Genomic DNA, 21,598 nt, shown 5'->3' on the forward strand with positions numbered 1-21,598 from the left:
TCTAGGTGTTTTGGCTGATCCCGATTTCTGAATTATAATTCAAGATGTTTGTCCTGGATGCAATAGCTAGAAATTGGTTAGTTTTGCATGCATTTTAAAAATTTTGTTCAGATAAATATTTCCATTTCTATAAAAGAAAGACAAAGGGAGGGGGTGGTGAGGTGGGGTTGGGGGAGGGGGTGGTGAGGTGGGGTTGGGGGAGGGGGTGGTGAGGTGGGGTTGGGGGAGGGGGTGGTGAGGTGGGGTTGGGGGAGGGGGTGGTGAGGTGGGGTTGGGGGAGGGGGTGGTGAGGTGGGGTTGGGGGAGGGGGTGGTGAGGTGGGGTTGGGGGAGGGGCTGGTGGTTCCTCAACTTGTGTAGCAGCTCTGATGCAAGCAACCACCTACCCTCCACTCTTGGGGGAATTTTTTCAAAAGAGTGTTTTACTCCTAAATTAGTGTCTTTCTCTATGGATGATTCGCTGCTTTCCAAGGCCTTTAAACATACACACAGGAGGCTCTTGCTGGGCCCAATTTGAGGGGGGGACTGTGGCATAATCTATGTTCCATCTCATGTCTCAGAAATACAAAATCCAACAATTTTGACGAAAGCTAAAACCATTTCCATTTGGCTTGAATGGAAAAGGTTTCAAAAAGAGTAGCCGATGTTTCGAACAGAGAAAAGTTCACTGCCACGCCCACCAAAGAAAAGTCTGTGAAACTTATAGGACGCCCTCTATTGACTTCAACAATCAGTTGGTAGTCGTGACGTGTACATATCAGTATATCGACTGATGGTAAAGTCTATTATTAGAATTAAATGGCTGACGGCACCCAGAAGTAAATTTTCACGCGTGTTCACGGAGTTGCCGGTTCTGTTATAAATTTTGCTAGAATTTGTTGCAGCAATGGATTACTCGAAGTTCAAAGTCTCACAGCTGAAGAAGGAGCTGAAGAAACGTGGTCTGCGGGTCACAGGACTGAAACAAGAAATGGTAAAATAAAGAAATGACTTGCCTACTCGCTTGTTGTCAAGGGTTCACGTTCGCACACTCAGACACTCGACTCGCAGCAGTTCAGTCACGTTTCAAATTCAACATTGTCATTGTCAATGGATGGGCGGGGCGGGGGGATGGAGGAATGGCCTAATGTTATGCCATAACAATTTTTGCATATAAAGAAAATCTTGTATTCCATGTTATTATTGTTAAGTTGCGTTTGTTTTATATTGTTTTATTTAAGATGGAATTTGTGTCGGGGAGTTGTAAATTCTGTATATTATTGGAAAGAATTTTTACACTTTTTTACAGCCTAGAGGCTAGGCCTACACCACTTCAGCGGTTGTGTACAATTATGACAAAGTCTATGGAGAGTCAAGAAAAAGTTTTTGTTATTTCCTAACAAATTTGGAAATGTTTCTCAGATTCATGTCTTTTCAACATTTTTGAAATAACTGACCTTTATTGAGAATATATGAAGAAAAAGTGGCATGGTTGCAACATTCTGGTCTTATTATATCCTCGATCCTCCTATTTCTGCGCAGATAAGGCTTTGCAACCCAGTAGCTTAAAAAAAGCAAAGCAACCACTCTTTTCCTCAACAAAACTTGTATTGTTATGTTAGCTTACGATCATCCACCATACATGCCATACTGATTAACAAAGGGAAATCCCTTTATTTGTGGCAGCAAGCGGGGAATTCCAAAGTGTGCAGTTCCGGCATTGTAGAAAAGAATCCTGCCCAATTCTGCGCAGGAGATGCTTCATGAAAAAAATGTGCTGTCCGGGCCACATAACTCAATATAAACATTTCTTTTTAATAACTTAGACTTGTTGGCTTTAGGAAAATAAATTTCCTGAGCTTTTCAAACATATTTTCTTTTTCCTTTCTTTTTTCAATGTCAATACACTTTTCGTAATTTCACGAATATTTTCAATATCCCATTTTGGAGATTTATTCAAAGGCCTATATTTACATTTTTACATAAATAGATTTTATACATATTTACCTATTAAATGTAGATCCCAATGATATTGTTATTCTGATCATCCCAATCAACGGAGACAGTTTTTAAGATGTCGGATTTTAAAACTTATGGCCGAAAAAAATCCAAAATGGTATAAGAAATGTGTCTTGTTAGTTGCACCGTAGGTTTTACACCCTTGTAGAAACTGCAAATTCTTATACAAAGACTACATGTATGATATCTTAACTATAGTACTGACGATATTAGGAGACCAAGAAAGGTCACCTTTCGGTCATATTTTCGAATTACTGCATGCCCGAAAGCACTGCCTGCATGTGTACTTAGTAATTAGCTGTAAAATGCCAATGTTTTTCATTTTATGCCTGGATTCCAGGTAAAGCCTTAAATTTCCACATTTTTTCCGCTGCTGGTTAAAGTTCGTGCATCAAAGGATACGATCCCAGTGACAGATTGTCATTTTTTAGGATGCACGCCTTGCAAAATATAACTTAAAGGCGAGTGCGCAGAAATAGGAGCGCGTAGCTTTAGGAGGTCTGATGATACTAGTTTTGCCCTTGTTTTGTTTTGCTGGTAGAGGGGGAAGTTTAGCATGTTTACAGGCATGACACAGGTTTAGGCCTTTTATTTACCGTCATGGTTATTTTGTAATATTGTGTGCTTTGCTGAAATATGCAGAGTCATGCCACCACTTTTCACTGCATAATTGTGACAGGTTAAACAAATCTAAATTGGTGTTAAGAGAAATTTCAATCTGTATTGTAAAAATATTTTATCTAGGGATTGGCAGCAAAAAAAGTACAGTTTCAAAAACACGAACCGTGAATGGGTCCCGTATTTTTTTCCACTTTTGTGCTGGCACTTCCTCTGCGTAATGTGCGCATGCGCATTTATAGAAGTACATGTACGCAAATTATAAGGCCATTGTTGATTTAACATGTCAATCACACCAGTCTGCAGACATACATGTAATGAGGCCAAAAAACAAAAATAGTTCTGCTTCCGGTTTCCCTACCTACCCTATTCTGACAGCCCCTACCCTAATTTGTTTATGGCAAAAATGAGAAAAAAACTTCCAAAACCATCAATTTTTACCTTTTACCCTTAACACGCAGACGCCTCCGTATGATCGTACAAAAAAATTCCCTACCTAACCTACCCTATTTTCGAATGCCATGTAATCGGAAGCAGGAACTTTTTTTTTTTTTTTGGCCTGAATGTGAATGGCTAAACGTTAAAACAGTTCTTAAAATATTTGCCAAACATTTACAAAATTAAACGCAAAGTCGCATCCTTAGAAAGAACGACTTACTGTGACTAATTTTTGAATTTTTTTGTGATTACGAAATACAATTTGTACACATCAAACTGCATGATATCTTAAAAGGCCCATGACATGAATCTTACTCAGGAACATATTTTGTGCAACTTTCTTCTCTTAAATGTATGAAATCTATTCGACATCCCTTTTTGGGGGGTTAATTTGATAGAGAAGTGCACTTTTTTTAAACATTTAAAATATTCCCTGCTTTTTTCTGACAAATGAGGGCGCTGTTGCTGTGATGTCATTTGAAGAAGACACTGTTCATCACTTTAGGGGATTTTCTGTTCAAATGGTTAACACAAACCTTGCTCATTGAAAACATTTGTGAGAAACTTTGTTCATTGGCTTAACGTCATGTGCCGAATCAACAACGAATCGGCAAAGAAAAGTACAGCAAACTATCACAAATTCTGGCAAATTTTGGTGCTAAAATACAATGTACAAAACGTAGCTGCAACATTGAGGTTTCTGCCTGAAACGACATCACACTTTTTCTCACAAATATAAAAATTTGCACTTGTATAAAAACCAAAAAGGCACCAAAATGCTCATAAAAATGGCAAAAAGGAAAATGAATATAAGATAATTGGAACACAAAGGTGCGTTTTCAAGGATTCCTTTTTAAAAAAAAGTTAAATTACATGGGCCCTTTGCTGCTATCATCTTTCTCCTTCTATTTCTTCCATTTATTTGCCTGCCAGATCAATCGTCTCAAGGAGACAGACCAGATGTTCCAGCAAAACAACCTAACCCCAGGCATCGGGGAGCTCATCAAGGGACCCCGGCAGTCCCAGAGGGGGACGCCCAGCCCGCTGGAGTCGGAGGACCACCACGAGATACGGGAACAGCACCGCCTGGAGCGCGAAGAGAGAGCTAAGATCACACTGCTCAAGAAACCCCTGACTACAATGATGTACTTTGGGCTGGAGTTGTGGGTGATACTGGTGGGGTGGTGTCACCGGTAAGGAGTAGTGATGGCAATGGGGAATGTATTGGGGGGGGGGGGGGGGTTGAGGTACGTGAGGAGGGGGGTGGGGGCAAAAGGGGGTTGGCTGCCCAATCCCACCCCCACTCCCCATTCCCCAAGAACCAGAGATGTAAATCCTCTTTCAATTTCCTGATTTCAGGCTTTTTCAAATCATCTGCCGTCACAGACAGTCAAAAATTCAATCCTGTGCCCCTGTCATTTTACACAGGCCAGTCACCAACAGTCGGATCATATTTCTGGTAGGCAATGTGACTAGGTTTAATAGGCACCCTGACTGGTCAAATTCCATCAACAGGCAAAAACAACTGACTGGTAGGCACAGCTGGCTTACCAATCTCCTACAGTCAAAGCAAAGCTATATCAGGTTTCATCACAATCACAGCCAGTCAATCCTGCTTTATAAAAGCAGGGAGCACTCAACTGTTAAAAACAGTCACTTGATTGATTTTGACTGCTAGGCTTGCCTTGTTGAAATTTGCCAGACAGAGTATGCATGGAATTACAAACATACATTCACTTAACTAAGGCTGGGTCACTGAGGCCAACTTAATTATCTTAGATATTTGGGGTTTGACTGTACTTCTGATATTGAAGACTGCTTCCAGTTCCAGTGTAATGTACACAGAAAATATCCAAACATCAAAAATGTTCTTTGTACAAAAATATACCTGTACATGTACATTATTTAGAACCACAGTGTGCATAATCGAAGGGTCATACATCAGTTTGAATGGGTTGCTTTGTAAATGAATGATCCTGAAAGGTTGCATAGAGATTGTTGAGGGAGGTTTCCTTTCATTGGCAAAACATGCAGGTACATGCATCATTTACACATAACACAAATACTGTATATAGTTTCCATACATTTTGAAGCCGAGCTGCAGTGTATAGGCTTTGCACAGAATGATTCCTTGAAGTCCAATACTGGTAACCTTTGCACAAAGTATCTGTGGAATTCATGAAACAGGCCATTTCACTACAGGTGGTGGTCTGTGCATTATAAATTCTGCGGTGCAGATAAAAATAGTAAATTATTGACGACTGGATGTCAGTAAAATTATTGTTCTGCATTGTATCTTGCAGTTGTGTTCTCTTGACTAACTAGCCACAATCAATGTGCTGCATAATACTATTTGGAAAAAATCTTGAGCAAACTTCTCTGTAATTGAATATTTAATCTGATTAAGAGATTTTGTGTAAATTGAGATACAAAACAAATAACACAATTAATAATGGTAAGTAAAACACAGGTACTGGGGAGAAGAAGGTCTTAAGTATCAAAACTGAACCTGGTAAATTCCCTCTATAATTCTATATTGTCAGGAAATCTAGTTCTTAAAGGGAATAGACAACATTTGCAAACATCGAAAAATAAAACTACCACGTTTTTACGAAATACCTTGCTAGGATGTTGGTAAATGACAGTCTCAAGCATCTTGTAAAATTATGGCACCTGGTGTGAAGTCATTTTCGAGAAAATTGTATTTTTGTATACATTTCCAACGGTGGTCAGCCGACCAGCGTTGGAAAAACCTAACTATTTTTCAACTACTGCTCCAAATTTACCATTTTTTCAGTCCAAATTTTGTTTGCTATAGGTTACATGTTCATGAACGGGTGCAGGCCAGCTAGACTGCATGGTTCCCTTGCCTTACAATTTTCCATCATCTATAAATTGATCCATTTTATCTTTTGTGGAGTCAGGGACCAGACTACTTGAACATTTTTGTTTTTCTTGGTTTTTCCAACCTTTTCGAACACAAAACTTCACAAATGTCAGTGTAACAATATTTGATTTATTATACTAACCCCTTGAATAGTTCATTTCCCAAAATTACAGCAAAAGCCAATGATGTACATTCCCTTTAACAGAATTTAACAGTGTGAATATACATGCACTTGCCGTGTTTGGGTTTGGAGCTTTACAGTGTAAAATGCAATTTTGGCAAGCGTCATCTGTCGCGGTTCAGTACTCAGCTACCCGGTTCCAGTTTGTAACAAATGTTGACAATGTTATTAAAATGTTGAGTAGGGTACGCTGCAGTTACATTAGCTTGAGTTTATAGCACCACATAAGTTGAATGTACATGTACATGTACTTGCTTGGTGGTGTTTCATGTATGCTTCATTGTAATTGTGAACCTCAGAAACTGACAATCATTGTTGCACAACATTGTTCATTCATAGAACTATTAAAACGAACAAAATGATGAAATGACCTGAATGATAGGCTGCGTGCCAATTACTTGGCTACGGCTGGATATAACACACGGGTCTATGGGAAGTGCTTCCATAGGCGCGTGTGTAATTTCAAGCCGGACACAGCCAAGTGGTTAGTATTGATGGATCCCTGTCTTCTCTCCATGCCAGGTTATGGCTAAATAGGAAGAAGGTACTTGTCACCAGTCTACTCGTAGTGTCCATGCTAGTACTGTATCACCTTGAGGGAAGTCACCAAGTGGTAAGTTAGGTCTACTACAGACCTGCCTCATACATGTATGTGAGGACAGACACTGTCTACTAAGCATCCAAAATCGTATTGCTTGCTATGTACATGCCGTTTCTACCCTCCCTACATGTATATACACTTACCGTGCTATTATTTACAACGTTGATGCTGTGGTCACGTGATGCCAAAATTTCCGCAAAACTGATCTTTTCTGCACTAGCATGTTTATCTCTTGAACTAGGAGTGGTTTAAAAAGTGTTGACATAAATTTTTTAGCCATAACTCTCCTCAATCAGCCAAAATCCTCCAGGCAGTTTTTGGAGGATTTTTGGAGGATTGAGGCTGAATGGCCCAAAAAGTGTCTGTTGATTTTGGAGGATGCATTGTGTTGAGTAAGTAGGCTGTACCCAACATTGTTAATGTTCAGTCATGCAAAATCATGGGCCCTGCATTGTGCTCCATATCTTCCGCACTGCTTCTGAATGTCATCGGCACTGCCTCAAGCAATTGACAGTGCTTGTTGGAGGATTTTGAAGGTTTGAGGCAATGGTCACCCCTCCACTAGCCCTGGACAAATTCAAGAAATAACAGATGATTTTGGAAAATTGAGGCTGTCTCCATATTTTGACACGGTGGCAGTTGGAGGATTTTGCAGGATTGAGGATGGTTCCCAGCCAAAAGGGCCTAGAGGGTTAGGGTTAATGATGGAAAATAACATGGGAAGGATGTTTGGATTGACTGTCTTGCCTGTTGGTATGACGTCACAGGTAACATGGTCTATTAATCTATATCTGAGACATTGAGATAGTGTTCTGATCTAATTCAATATTGGATATCTTACAACCTTTTACCACAAAACTTTTCTGCAAATGCATTTATATGTAGGTTGTGTGTTAAAACCCTAGCAGAACTCAACCCATCAAATCCCAACGGCACGTTTTGTTGGAATTTGCCAGGATGGGTATGGTTCCTAGTAACTCATGCCAGGGAGTAAGGGTTGATTATTAGCAATGAAAAGAACTGGAGCTGTATGGGCATTTTTCCCTAGCCGATATATATCAGATTCCCGAAGTACAATCTTTCCATCTTGTATTATTTCCTTCCAATAGTATGTTCAGCGTATGAGGAAACAGACAGTATGGTGCCTGTATTGGATAGGCCTAGGCGTCCTGTCATCAGTGGGGTTGGGTACCGGACTTCATACCTTTCTCCTGTATCTGGTAAGTTGAAAGTCGCAAAAAGTAAATATTGAAATGTGCTGATATGTTTCTGAAGGATTATGCCAAAAACAAAAATACTTCTTATTACATGGTATTTGAAAATAGGATAGGTACGGTAGGTACTAGGGGGTTTTTTTTGTGCAAGTTGTTTTATGTTGATCATATGTAGGTGTCTGCGTGTAGTCAAGAGTAAAAGGTAGTAATTGATGAGGTTTTTTTCCCCCTCATTTGTCCCCAAAACAATTGGGGTAGGGGCTGTCAAAATAGGGTATGTAGGGTAACCAGAAGCAGAACTATTATTTTTGGGCCTTATCCGTGATTGTTAGCTCAGAACAGTGCTGTTGTACTAATACTAATATGTACACATGTATTAGTGCACGTACTAATACTCATAGTCATACTCGAGTACATTTGTTGGTAATCGTACTCATACTCCTGAAAAAAATTGCCTCGTACTCATGTTTATGTATTCATACTCGCACTTGTACTCATGGAAATGTACTCGACTACTACACACTGACTTGGAATACATTCAGAATATGAAACCTTCTTGTCTTGTTATGTCTTTGTTTTCAAACAATTCTGTGATTATTATAAGATGGAATTTTGCGTCGGGGTGATATAAATCAAATTAGGTTTTGCCTTTCACCGACGTTTTTTAAACACTGTATACTCAGTGTGTTACCCGCTGCTATGTACATAAGATTCGAACCGGCCAACCGATCCTGTTAGCTCGGTGGTCGAGTGGTAAGACATCTGCACTAGAAAACAGGAGGTCGTGGGTTCGAGTCCCACCCGAGTGTTTTTTTCCAACTTTCACTCGGGAGGTAACACACTGTGTATACAGTGTTTAAAAAATGTCGGTGAAGGGCAAAACCTAATTTGAATTCTGTGATTGCTATTGTACACAGACTCTATCAAGTGATCTATGCTTTGAAAGTTGGTGTGTTTTTCACAGTGATGTCATCTGTTTGTTTGTAGGGTCCCCATATAGCATCAGTCACCCTCGCTGCCTTTGAGTGCCAATCTGTGGACTTTCCTGAGCCGCCCTACCCAGATGAGTATGTTTCTATTCACTCTGATTGTGATGTTACAAAATAATATTCAAATATTGAATGTTTGTGACTGCAATGGTAAGGGTAATTTCTAGAGGTGACAGATGGAATGTTCCATTTGCCTTGTGGAATGGAACATTCCATCTGTCACCGAATGAAATTATTCTTTCCATTGCAGGAATGTGGAACATTCATTATTGTGTTATACATCACCTGAATAAATCCTGGTCATCTGATTGGTCAGAGCCGCCAAAAGTGCGACCGTGCAATGGATCTTACATTAACCGTGGACTGGAACTTCTATTTCTGCCGTGCGGCCGTGCCGTGCGTTGGGACAAAAAATGCAATGACACACGATCAGCGACCCACCAGTCAGATGACGGCAATTTATTCAGGCCTTGTATAAAATGGATTAAGCATTTTTGATAAATTGATAATCTGAATTATCATCCCAAAAAGATTTTGTTAACAATTTGTTTCCATCTGAATTGTGTAAAAATAAAATAGCACGTCATTTTTGCAAACAAAAAGGGAACATTTTTGGATAACAAGACAGCTACAATGTAGTCAGTAATAATGTGTATTACAATTTCATTTCAGACAAGTTGCAAAAAAATATAATAATTTGATTAGTAGTTAATTTTTCCACTACATGTACTTGATTTCGTTTCAGGATTGTTTGTCCAAGTGAGCAAAGCACATATCCTATGACAGTATGGAATGTCATCAGTAAAGTAAGGCTGGAAGCGTTCATGTGGGTAAGTGTGTGTGGTACTATTGCCAAAACAATAAATAAATAAATGAATAAAAAATTATTACAAATAATTTTTAGAAGCAAACCTAGTTTGGGATGGTCCATGATAACAATTTTCTAGAGCTTCTAGAAAATTGCTAAGCGCATGAAAATGTTTGCTAAGCCGGTTGCTAGCTGAAATGTTATGTGATGTATGTTGCCATTGGCACAGGGGTTGTCTTGATTTTCGCTTAGCTCATTCATTTGCTAAGTAATATTTTCCGTGATAACCCTAATTATCAGATCTCACTCAACTCTGAGCCTCAGCCTCAGAATATACAGTGTTTATACGTCGGTGTAGGGCAAAACCTAACTCAGATCCTCTCGATAGGTTGGTAATCAGTACTTGATACCTTGGTACTCGGTACTCAACAGTTTGGTACTCTGTATTTGATAGCTCTTGGTACTTGGTACTCGATTGCTCGGTACCCTATAGCTTGGTACTCTGCATTTGGTAGCTTGGTACTGAGTACTTGATACCTTGGTAATCAGTACTTGATAGCTTGATACTCTGTATTCGATAGCATGGTACTCGGTACTCCATAGCTTGGTACTCTGTTCGATAGCGCTTGGTACTCGATAGCTTGATACTTGGTACTCGATACCTTGGTACTCGGTACTCGATAGCTTGGTACTCTGTATTCGATGGCTTGGTACTGAGTACTCGATACCTTGTAACTCGGTACTCGATAGCTTGGAACTCAGTACTCGATACCTCGGAACTCAGTACTTTGTAGCTTGGTACTCAGTACTCGATATCTTGGCACTCGATAGTTTGGTACTTGGCTGTATTTTGTACTCATATATACGTACTTGACTACAACACTGTAGAATTGTTCATTTAAACTGTGGGTTTTTTCATTCTTCATTCAGGGTGCTGGTACAGCAATTGGTGAATTACCTCCGTACTTCATGGCAAAGGCTGGTAAGATTATTAAATGCACATTAACCCTAAACTCCCCAGCCTAATTGACTAGGAACCATACCCATTCAGGCAAATTCCAACACCCACATGGGAAATTGTATACACACACTGTTGGACTTAGTTTCTGGAGGTATGCCAACCCCAGTGTAAAAGACCATCTGTTTAGGGGTACTGTACCTATCCCAACAGATTTAAACACAAACCTGCTGTTGAACTTTGATGGGTTGTGTTCGGTTAGGGTTAACCTTAACTCTCAGTCCTCCAAAATCCTCCTAGGGGTTTTGAAGGATTTAAGAAGATTGAGGCTGTATGGCAAATAAGTGTCAGTTCATTTTGGAGGATGCAGTGTGTCGAGTCCGTAGGGTGTACCCAGCATTGTTTATGCTCAGCCATGCATTGAGCTCTGCATTATGCTCGATACTGTCCGCTCTGCTTGTGAATGTCATTTAGGCACTGCGGATGGAGGCAATGGTCACCCCTCCACTGAACACATTCAGGAAATAACAGATGATTTTGGAGGATTCAGGCTGAATCCAATTTTTAAATAGTTGCCATTGGAGGATTTTGCAGGACTGAGGATACTTCCTAGCCAAAAGGACCCAGGGGGTTAGGGTTAAGCTCCATGTAAACTAATCTTAGCAGGGCGCTGCCTAAATACCCCAGAATAAAAACAAAAACATTGAAATCACGGTACCTGCGCATCATATGTTATTGATTTGATGGTTGATTGGTAGTACTCACTTCTGATGGCAAACATGTTTGTACTTTCAGCTCGGTTATCAGGGTATGAGCCAGACAATGAAGATTATGAGGAGTTTGAAGCGATCATGGAGCACATGTCCGAGGACCCTCAGCAACAGGTACAAATGAGAACTACTTCTGTAATTTTGTTTCTTCTGGCGAGTGCCATGTGGCTACTCGCAGGAATCAAGTTGTATGCAATTTTTACAACTCTGCGTGCCTAGCTCTCGTATGTTTTCCACAAAGCTTGTATGATTACACAGCTATAAATACAGATCCGGACAATGTTTATTCTTATGTCCCTTTTTAATTGAGTTAATTTGACATGCATTCATTGTGGATGCTTCACTTTATACCAACGATTATTTAAGGCTGAACTTGTTTAAATGCATTGTTTTTTGCACCCCAAAAAACGTTTTTTCAATGTACATTTAAATTAATTTCGCTTATGTTTTTTCAGCTGCATTGAATTTAAGTTCGTGCACTGTTTTATGATAACATTTTTTTATTGTTACGTATCGTTTCCTTTTTTGCTAGGACTTTGCAACTCGTGTTAAGCTTGGTATTCAGAGGCTAGTACAACGCGTTGGATTCTTCGGTATCTTAGCATGTGCATCCGTAAGTCAAGCATGTTGTAAAAAAGGTTTTATCGATTAAATATTTGTATAAAGTGGTGAAAGGACTTCTGAAAAAGAATTCAAAGACAATTGTTTTGTTCACCTTGCAGCATAATTTATGAAATTAAATTGAATATAACCCTCATGTGTCGGGCGTTCTTACAGAATTATACTAAACTGGGAACTGGCCACAAAACGAATGGGGATATTTTGGCTTGGGGGGATTTATTGATAGTTTTAATCTTTGATATGTCTACTACATATAGTTTTATGTAGTATACAAATCATGGAATAAAAGTGTTTTGAAGGAAAAACAATGGGTATCTTTCATTATCACGACTACAAAACTTGAAATTTTAAGGGCTTTTGTCACTATTTACTTGTTTAACATTTCGATAAATGCCAACTTTAAAAAGCCGTAACTTGTCTACGGAATGTCCGATTAAGTGCAACAAACAGTATTGTACGGAGACTTTTATTCTCTTTCCTAATACCAACAAACCCTCATTGCGACCCCTGCCCAGTTCTGTCTCATTTTGCCAGAACACCTCACACATTTCTTTATCGTAACTGTTTCATTTTTAATCTGTTTGTCCAGATCCCTAACCCATTATTTGACTTGGCTGGCATCACCTGCGGTCATTTCTTGGTTCCGTTCTGGACATTCTTTGGGGCGACCCTCATCGGGAAAGCAGTAATCAAGATGCATATACAGGTAATTTGCTTCCTCTATTCTGGGCCCAATTTTACGGCGCTGCTTAACAGTCAGCAGAAAAGTTGTGTTTAGCATAGCAGAAAAATTTGCTAACCTTAAGCACTATTTCACGGCGTGGATTTGCTAACAGTCATGCGTGCATGGAGATTTCCATTGTTACGTCACTGCGTGTATGTTAAGCAAATTTTTTCCCCGTGGTAAGCGTGCCCTTTGCTGTGGTTATGCTTACTCTGTTAGCATACAATTGTGTGCTTAGCAGCGCTGTGAAATTGGGCCCTGTTGTATAAAGTGAGATCTCTTCCAACTGCTCTGCCCGTTACTTCCCATACCGCCCCAACCTGCCCCATCACTGTGTGTTTTCATGGATCCGTCATGTAAATGCAATGCTATACAGTGTCGTACAAGCATTGATGGATTAGTCTATTCTGTTGCGGACAGCTGTTGGCCAAATTTCATGGCATTGCTTAATAGTTAGCAGAAAAGTTGTGCTTAGCATAGCATAGCAGAAAAATTGTGCTAGCCTTAAGCACTATTTCACAGCGTGGATGTGTTAACAGTGGCGCGCGCATGGAGATTTCTGTTGTTACGTCACTGATTTAAGCAACTTTTTTCTCACTGGGGGTTAAGCGTGCCTTTTGCTGTGCTTACTGCTTACAGTCTCTGTGAGATAGACAGATGCTCTTTTAGCGCCATGAAATTGGGCCCTGCTATTTAAAGCATTCCCATTTTGCCCCTTTGAACCTTGCTTTGTTATTTTTGCAATTGTGGTCTAGAAACTTTGGGTTCTCCGATAGCCAGATTTAGAAACTGTTTGGAAACTTGGGCATTAAAAAAAAAATACTGTAATAGTATTACAATAGAAACTAGTGGAAAATTTGAGAAGGAAGCTTAACACCCTATTAAGGCGGCCCTAAATGGAGCAAGTGAACAGCTGAGCTGCTTTCAACTTTCTGCAAGGGTTTTTTTGTGTACAAATCGGAAATGATTTACCGGCCTGTTTGTTTGTTGTTTCAGAAACTTTTCGTCATTCTGACATTCAGTGAGCATCATGTTGAAGCCTTAGTCGACTTACTTGGGTAAGATTTTCAAATGTTGTAAAATGTGATGGAATCCTCAATAGGAGAAGTGGCTGTTCTTTTCATGTCTGAATCGAGTAACATAGTAATTGTGTATCTGTTGTGGTAATTCACTTTTTAAAATATGGATGCTAGACATTGGGTGCATTTGAGTAGCCCTTACACATGTAAAGGTAAAACTTACATGAGAGCGTTTGAATAGCCATCATGTGATACTCGTGTCTGCCTCACGTCAACCACTGCTGCCCGGTGACCAGGTCCCTGGTGGCCGCCCAGTTGTAATGACGTAATCGGACGATTTCGTGGCTAGCTAGATTAAAGATGGCAGGAACTTGAATAGGAATTGATTACAATGGAGATATTTATGACAGAAATATTCCCCTTTATTAAAGTTGTTCAGTTGGATCATAGAGCAAAGAGACAGTTACAGTGTATATGTATTTTTGTTAATCCAGAGCATATCTTCTAGGCCATCAGCCTCAGTCCAAAAATATGGCCACCGGTATCAAATGAGGGGAATAATTGTCATAGCGATTTTTGGCAAGGTATACACCTCCAGAGTTGGAAAATATGTGATAGCATTGCAACGGTGGCAGCTTTTTGGTTGTTATCCTTTTTTTCAAAATGTCCATCAAAATGCTTGTTACCACTCTAGGGGCGTTATTCCTTGTGCATGCACACAACAATCATTTGTCCCCTGATTTGATACTGACCAAACCCCCAGGCTGATGGCCTATTCCGATTCTAGCAATTATTATTGATCTGGTTGCAATGATCAAGCTAATTTTATTTTACCAGTGAAGCACAAAACAGTATGTTTGTTTACATTTTAAAGTCCCGCCCTTCAACGACCAACGACCTTCCAAGAATGCTAGGTGAATTCACCACAGCGTTCGATTAGCCTCATTTGGTGGCTTCCTCGAGTGTAAGCCAAGGGAAGTTAGTCAAACACATCCATTGATATAAGTTTACTGACAACTGGCTTTTGATTGTGCATTATACATGTTATAGCAACAGTGTTCATTCCTTTCTTTGCTTCAACAGTAAGATCCCTAAAGTAGGACCCCCGCTACAAGCGCCGTTCAGAGACTACCTGGAGAAGCAGAAACACAAGCTGCATCACAAACCAGGGGAATCTGTCACTCAGGTAATTTGAGCAAAGTGGGGTTGTCTTCAGTCTAGGTATTAAGAGTAGGTGCTTGCACAGCGAGCTTCTGTGATATGCGTGCCGATTCGGCGATAAATCATCATCATGGCTAGGCTTTATGAAGGTTGTCCACGTCGAATGCAGGCACGCTGATGGCTTAGGAGACCTATCCGGAGAGACAGATCCTACTGCAGCGACTGCAGATAAAAGATTGGTCATTGGGCTTGGCCGGGGTTTTTTTTCCATGGTCTCTCTTGTCCTCAGCAATCTTCCTTCTGTTAGTCTCGAAAGGCAGAGACTACATTTCTCACTTGTCCCCTCCATGCAGTTCAGTTCGGAGCCTGCTCTAGCCATTGACTATGGTCAGTGTTGCAGGCCTTTAGTGAAGATAAATAATGCAAAAACCAGACTGCGTCTTGGCCACCAGATTCTGACCATTCAGCAGGCGCCTTCTATCAGGTCTTTGGTAACCCGCTGTTGTATTACAGAAACATGGCAGCCAATTGACCAATAAACAGCTCGGGCCAAATTTCTGCTCATGACGTCACTATAGCACGTGTAGTAGCGTAGCTGCTGAAAATTCCCCAGCATTTGCATTCAGTTTTACTCTGCCTCAGGTAACTTGAAGATTAAAGGTGATGCCCCATGCCTTTCAAAATATGGATTTCTCTCCAAACGAATTTTGAATTTGTATGCTTTGTTTTGGTGAAAAACACTACTTTTATGCCAATTTTGGGCTTCTGCTACTCTCTGATAATGGGCTTTCATTTTGTGCACAAATAACCCACCCTGCGAGAGTCTGGCAGCCAATAATTCCAATTTTGTGAAGAAATCATTGAATAACTTCAAACGTCAGTGAATTTTTTGGACCAATGCCTCGTGCAAAAGTGAATAACGTTTACATTGCTAGGAAAAAGCAATTGCAATTTGGAGGGGAAACTCAAAATTAGCATCTTTACATGTAATTTGTCATCCCATTAGCGACCGTGGAACACAGTAAATAAAACGCATCTGTATTCCATATGATGACAAAGATTCACTACAGTATTCTATGTTGCACACTTGATCGTGGGATGACATAATTTATTTATGTAGATGCACAATTGACCTATTGCCGTTTGCGAGTTAGCCACGCCCCTTAGACAACCCTATGGAATTTTTGTACCCTTAAGTTTTGTTTGTCTCAGATTTTGCGCGTTCCGCGTCCATTTGTATATTATGTAATTGGACAATATTTCACAGGCTGCGTTGACGCGATTCTAACGCTATTCTACTGCGATAGGTCAATAGTGGTCTCTGGTCAAGAGTAAGTAATGACACTATTTCAGTTGTGAAGCACCTGGAATGCTTTTTTCTCGTTCCTCTTTCAGGGCACCAATTGGCTGTCTTGGATCTTTGAGAAGCTGATCATCATCATGGTAGTCTACTTTGTCATATCCATCGTCAACTCCCTCGCGCAGCGGTATGCAAAGCGGTTACACGATAAGAAACGGGAGACGCAGAACCACCTTCATGCGCAATGACAACCGACGAAAAGGACCTCCAAGATTTTCTGTTAAACTCAAGCACCGACTCGTTAGAAAAAAATATAGATGAAAAGGTTCAAGTTAGCGTGATTGGAAGGGGACAAAGCAGCGACGTATCAGGGGCGGGGGGTGGGCGCACGCCATCAAAATTTACGCCCCTCCCCAGTCGCCCCCACTGGAATTCAGGCAGATTTTTTTTTCTTTCCTTCTTTTTGGAGAGTCTTCTTTTGTTGGAAATGGTCCGATTACTTGTTTTCTGGAGCACTGTTTATAGCACTGCTGAGTTGCTTTTTTGATTAACTATTATTTGGCATTTAGCCGGTTAGCCCACAAAATTCCTGCCAATTAATAGCTCTAGTGGGTCCCTTTTGGTAGAAATTCACGAAGGAAATTACAGCTTTTGAGGTAGGAGGAGAACCCAAAACAATATTCCAGGGAAAAATCCAAGGAATCTAATGGGGAATGAAATCCCGAATTCCCGATCCACTTGTTGGCCTGGGTAGTATTCGAACCTGAGCCACAGAGTTGGTAGGTAAAGGAAGGGCTATTTTGATTCCAGATAGGTATACCACTGTCACATTACTTAAGCCAAATTAGGAAACTTTCATCATAATGCGTTGATTTTTAATTCAGAAAGAATTTTCAACAACATGTATGATATTTTCCGTATCACCGTGTATTTCTGTCGTGGGTTTTTTGTGGTCTCACGAAGAATCAGCTTACTCAACATTTTGACAAAATGTACTGTTCTTTCAGACATTCTCCTGAAGACATTAGCAAAAGACGAATAGTGCTATGGACCTGGACACTAGTTGACATCCTAGTGAAAAGTAAAAGTAAAGTCCGTCATGAGCTAATTGTAGCCCATCAGGCCGGCGTTTATCCCCGGTTTCAGTAGCATGATACAACTGAGAATATTTCTGTTCCACCTGGACAGGATGCTAGTCCAAAGCATGTTACTCCCCAGCTAATGCCAGTGCCCATCAATACTCCTGGGTGGAGAGAGGCAAATGGGGGTGAAATGGCTTGCCCAAGGAAACAACATATGGCCAGCAGCTGGATAAGTAGCATGAAACGACTGAGAATATTTCTGTTCCGCCTGGACAGGATGCTAGTCCATGGCAGGTTACTCCCCAGCTAATGCCGGTACCCATCAATAATCCTGGGTGGAGAGAGGCAAGTGGGGGTGAAGTGGCTCGCCCAAGGACACAACATATGGCCTGCAGCTGGATTCGAACCCCTGACCCTCTGATCAGGAGTCACAAACCCTAACCACTAGGCCACTCCCCACTGACCCACTGACATCCCAGTATTTTCTTGTCCTCAAACCAATTTAAACTTAAAAAGTTATCTACTGGTGACATTTGAGTTGAAATCAACTTGTGAATTCCGGTTTTCCGTAGCACTTGGTGATAATATAAAAGATACAATGAAATAAATAATGAAATAATGTGGTGATGGGATAACTACATCTCAACAATAGTTTGTACATATTGCATTTATTACATAAGGGCACTAGCGCCTAACTATACACCCAGGGAAAAACCTTCCTGTTGTCACTATAGGCCCAAAAGGGAGCATAGAAAAGTCACTAGTGCCTGAATTCATTGTGAACCGCCATTTATTTCAGTACTTTACATGTACTTGGCAAATATTGCTCCATGCAGTGACCAAGGCAATGACGTAATGTGTGAGTATTTTGCACTTGTATGCAAAATTGACATACTTTTTGCATATTAATGAACCCCATGTGACTTTGCAACAGCCAACCACGGTAAGGAGAAGACAAAAGCTGTGCTGAAATCAACTATTGTCATTACAGAACCTTTGTTAATTTAAGTTGATAATTCTATGTGCAAGTGACAATATATTGTTATCAAGAACTCAGAAGATATTTTGGTTGCTGATGCTAATTGTTCAAAAGTGCTGAGCACTGTGCCACCCGATATATTGCAGCTGCAGACTTGTGTAATTATTTGATAATTGATGTCTACTAATTTGTATTATTATCTTACATTTTATTTACTGGATTAATGAATTTTGTATCAATTTTCAAGTCGAAACTTCAATCTCTTAACCCCATGCGCTCGGGAAGCGGTCATGGCCGCGGCCGCTAATCCTCATTGGAATGCAGTTGCCAGCTGTGGTATGCCTGTCACACGGCTAGTGGGTAGTTCCACAGCTGCTGCTTTTGTGCAGTCCCGCTACCACACAAAGGCTGTGCAGTCATGCGGGCCACTTGCACTATGTGTGGAGGAATGTCCCCATTATAACCCGTGCTTAAGGGGTTAACATAGATGACATCATCAGGGGGCCCACTTCATGTAAATATCTGCTCAGTTACCTCGCGCCTGCATATTACATCCCTGCTGAGGAGATTATGCAGTATTCCACCAGAACCAGAATTGTGTATATTCTCACTAAAGGACCAGTTTCACTGTGTTACTGAAACTGAGTTTTAAGTTATGAGCAGAGGCGTCATGGCGCAAGTGTGGCCACTCATCCCATGGGAAAAATCCCAAAATGACTGCAGAAAAATTTCCAAGATTTCCCAAGATATCAGCATTTTGTATCAAATAGCGGTGCAGACCCTATTTTTATGTGCATTGTGCTCAGAAAGTGCATCAATTTACGTTTTGCGCATGCCCAATCCATACTTTTCTGTGCTTCTCAAAATGCAAACAATCCCAAGGCTCAGCGAAATGTTCCCAAGTTCTGGCCTAAAGTCCCAAGATCTTTTGAGAAATCCCAAGGATCGAGTTGCCACGCTGCATGGAGCTGCTAAGCTGTTTATTTAGTAAGCACAAAGAAATGTGCTTTAAAAACAGATCACCAGCCAAAATGACCGGGGAAGTTGATTGCATGTGATTGGCCCCCTGCAAAAATATGCTTGGCGACCATTTCTGCATAGCAGCTTCGTGAAATGGGTCCAGGATTTTGTTGATGACTTACGATTCATAAATACCTGAGATGAGACAGTTTACCCATTCCTATAGATGGAAGGCCTGTCATGCGAGTGGTTCTAAACCGCCGGTAACTGACACCGCTGTGTTCTGCGCCACCCGCGCAGAACGCGCCGCGCGCGCACGCCAATTTCCTTATAAGGAGATTTTTAGCACTACGTACGCACCCGAGGCACATACCATAGACATGGCCAGAGGGGTGTTTCACAAAACATGAAGTAAAACTGTTGAACAAAATCGTTGAAAATTTGTGAATATTTGACTTGTTTTGATTTTTGTACGGAAAGGTATTGATGAATGGTAATAAATATTTGGTTTGCGTGGATTAAACAAGTGCGTGGATTAAACAAGTACGTTTAAAACCAGCTTGGTACGGGGCCTGGACGTGGATAATGACCCTCGCCTTCTCGGCGCGGGTCATTATCCACGTCCAGGCCCCTAGCCAGTTTTAAACGTACTTATTTAATCCACGCAAACCACATATTAATTTTATTCCTTTAAGACAAATTGTGAAATTTATATAAATGTTAAGCTGAAAAAAATGTTAAGTATATAGGCAAATATTTCGCTTAAAATCTGAGGGTTTTTTTTTAAGGGTAGGGTCCTTATAGATTTTCTTGGGTTAAAAGGCACTCATTCCCTCCAAAGCAATTCATCATTCCCAAACATTAATGGTTTGCTGCTTACCAACAATCCAAAAGATATTGTTCTGGGCTCGTTTTGTTTTCTTTTCTTTTATTCATAATCGAATCAACGCATATCATTATTTCTCGGCTGTTTAAAAATCTGTTACACAATCTTTTCAAGATGTGTTGAAGTTTTTGTTATGGTATGTTAACTTGTGTGTCCTTGCTAAGCACATTTATTCAGAGGGTGGACTGAAGACGTGAGATATTTTATTAAACTACCAAAAAAAATGTTTGTGCTTGGTCAATTTTGTCCGAGTAGCTTTTGTGTTTGATTTCATCCTCTGGGTTTACTGCTTATGAAAGTGATATTCGTTTCACGTACAGCATTTAAGGCAATAATTGATGTCACAGTGTATGTAATAGGTGGGCGTGGACATCCGGGGAATTTTTTTTCACATTGGCTTATCTAGCTCCCAGACCTATGTTCTTGAAAGTAAATGGTTCTTGAGTCTGGAGTGCTGAACGGTAACACGTAGCAACCAGTGAAAACTGGTGTGATTAATGTTTTCATGGGATGATGTCACTCCGCCCCGATCTATACAGTGCAAGTTTTGCAAAATTTTAGTTGAGTTTTGGCCAATGTCCTTCAGTTAACTTTGTTTTTGTTGCACAGTTTTTGTAATTGCATTTTTTTTTTAAACGTAGTATTAAATGCATCGTCATTTTGTTGAATATAGGACAATTAAACTGATCATTTGTTGCTTTCCACTGTATGTGGTTGTATTCGGTTAATGATATAGTTTGTTTGTGAATTCAGGAAAACGTGCACTATCAAATGGATCAACTTCAAAATTAAATGTATCCTTTGACACACATTGATATATACTAAACCCAAGTTAAAAGAGTTGCTGAAGAAATAAATATGCCAGAACAAAAAATCTATTAGCAACAGCGTGTGTTTCAATTTTGTTAACATTACAGTAAGTTTGTGTATAGGCCTATGAATGCACTTTGTTTTTGTTGAAAAAAAAATGTCACTTGTGTTTTTACAGGTAAAGTTATACGATGATTTGATGACACTTTTTTTTAGACAATGCCTACTAAGGAAAATACCTCCTTACAATAATGCAGCTGTCGCTAGTGTGTGGAGGGTAAGTATTATGGAATACCCCCTTGCACAGCAAGGGTTTATGACTCTGCTATTAATTATGACCTCTTGACATAATCTTGACCTCGATATTCTGACCATTCAGCGGGCCCCTGATACATCGGTTCTTCGGTTACCCGTTGTTGTATTACAAAACATGACATCCACATCGACCAATCAACAGTTTGGTCCATATTTCTGATCGAAATGACGTCAGAGTTTCGAAAGTCGACTCAGATTGGCTGGCGCGCGGGGTCGCATACAATTTAGGATGCATGTATATCAGACGTCCGACCGTGGCTTTCTGCACACGTAAAATGTC

At 40.3% G+C, this 21,598-nt stretch overlaps 1 protein-coding gene across 1 annotated transcript; it reads left to right on the plus strand.

Moving 5' to 3' along the window:
• Positions 1-824: 824 nt before the first annotated feature.
• LOC119730267 (vacuole membrane protein 1-like) lies at positions 825-18,429 on the plus strand. Its single transcript, XM_038203077.1, has 13 exons — positions 825-972; positions 3,987-4,246; positions 6,644-6,734; positions 7,832-7,942; positions 8,924-9,003; positions 9,671-9,755; positions 10,664-10,715; positions 11,487-11,575; positions 11,994-12,074; positions 12,672-12,788; positions 13,803-13,864; positions 14,909-15,011; positions 16,382-18,429. The coding sequence occupies exons 1-13, from the start codon at positions 886-888 to the stop codon at positions 16,532-16,534; spliced, it is 1,371 nt and encodes a 456-aa protein (XP_038059005.1). The 5' UTR covers positions 825-885; the 3' UTR covers positions 16,535-18,429.
• The last annotated feature ends 3,169 nt before the right edge of the window (positions 18,430-21,598 follow it).

The sequence above is a fragment of the Patiria miniata genome, unplaced genomic scaffold (genome assembly GCF_015706575.1).
Source record: "Patiria miniata isolate m_02_andy unplaced genomic scaffold, ASM1570657v1 HiC_scaffold_22, whole genome shotgun sequence".
NCBI lineage: Eukaryota > Metazoa > Echinodermata > Asteroidea > Valvatida > Asterinidae > Patiria > Patiria miniata.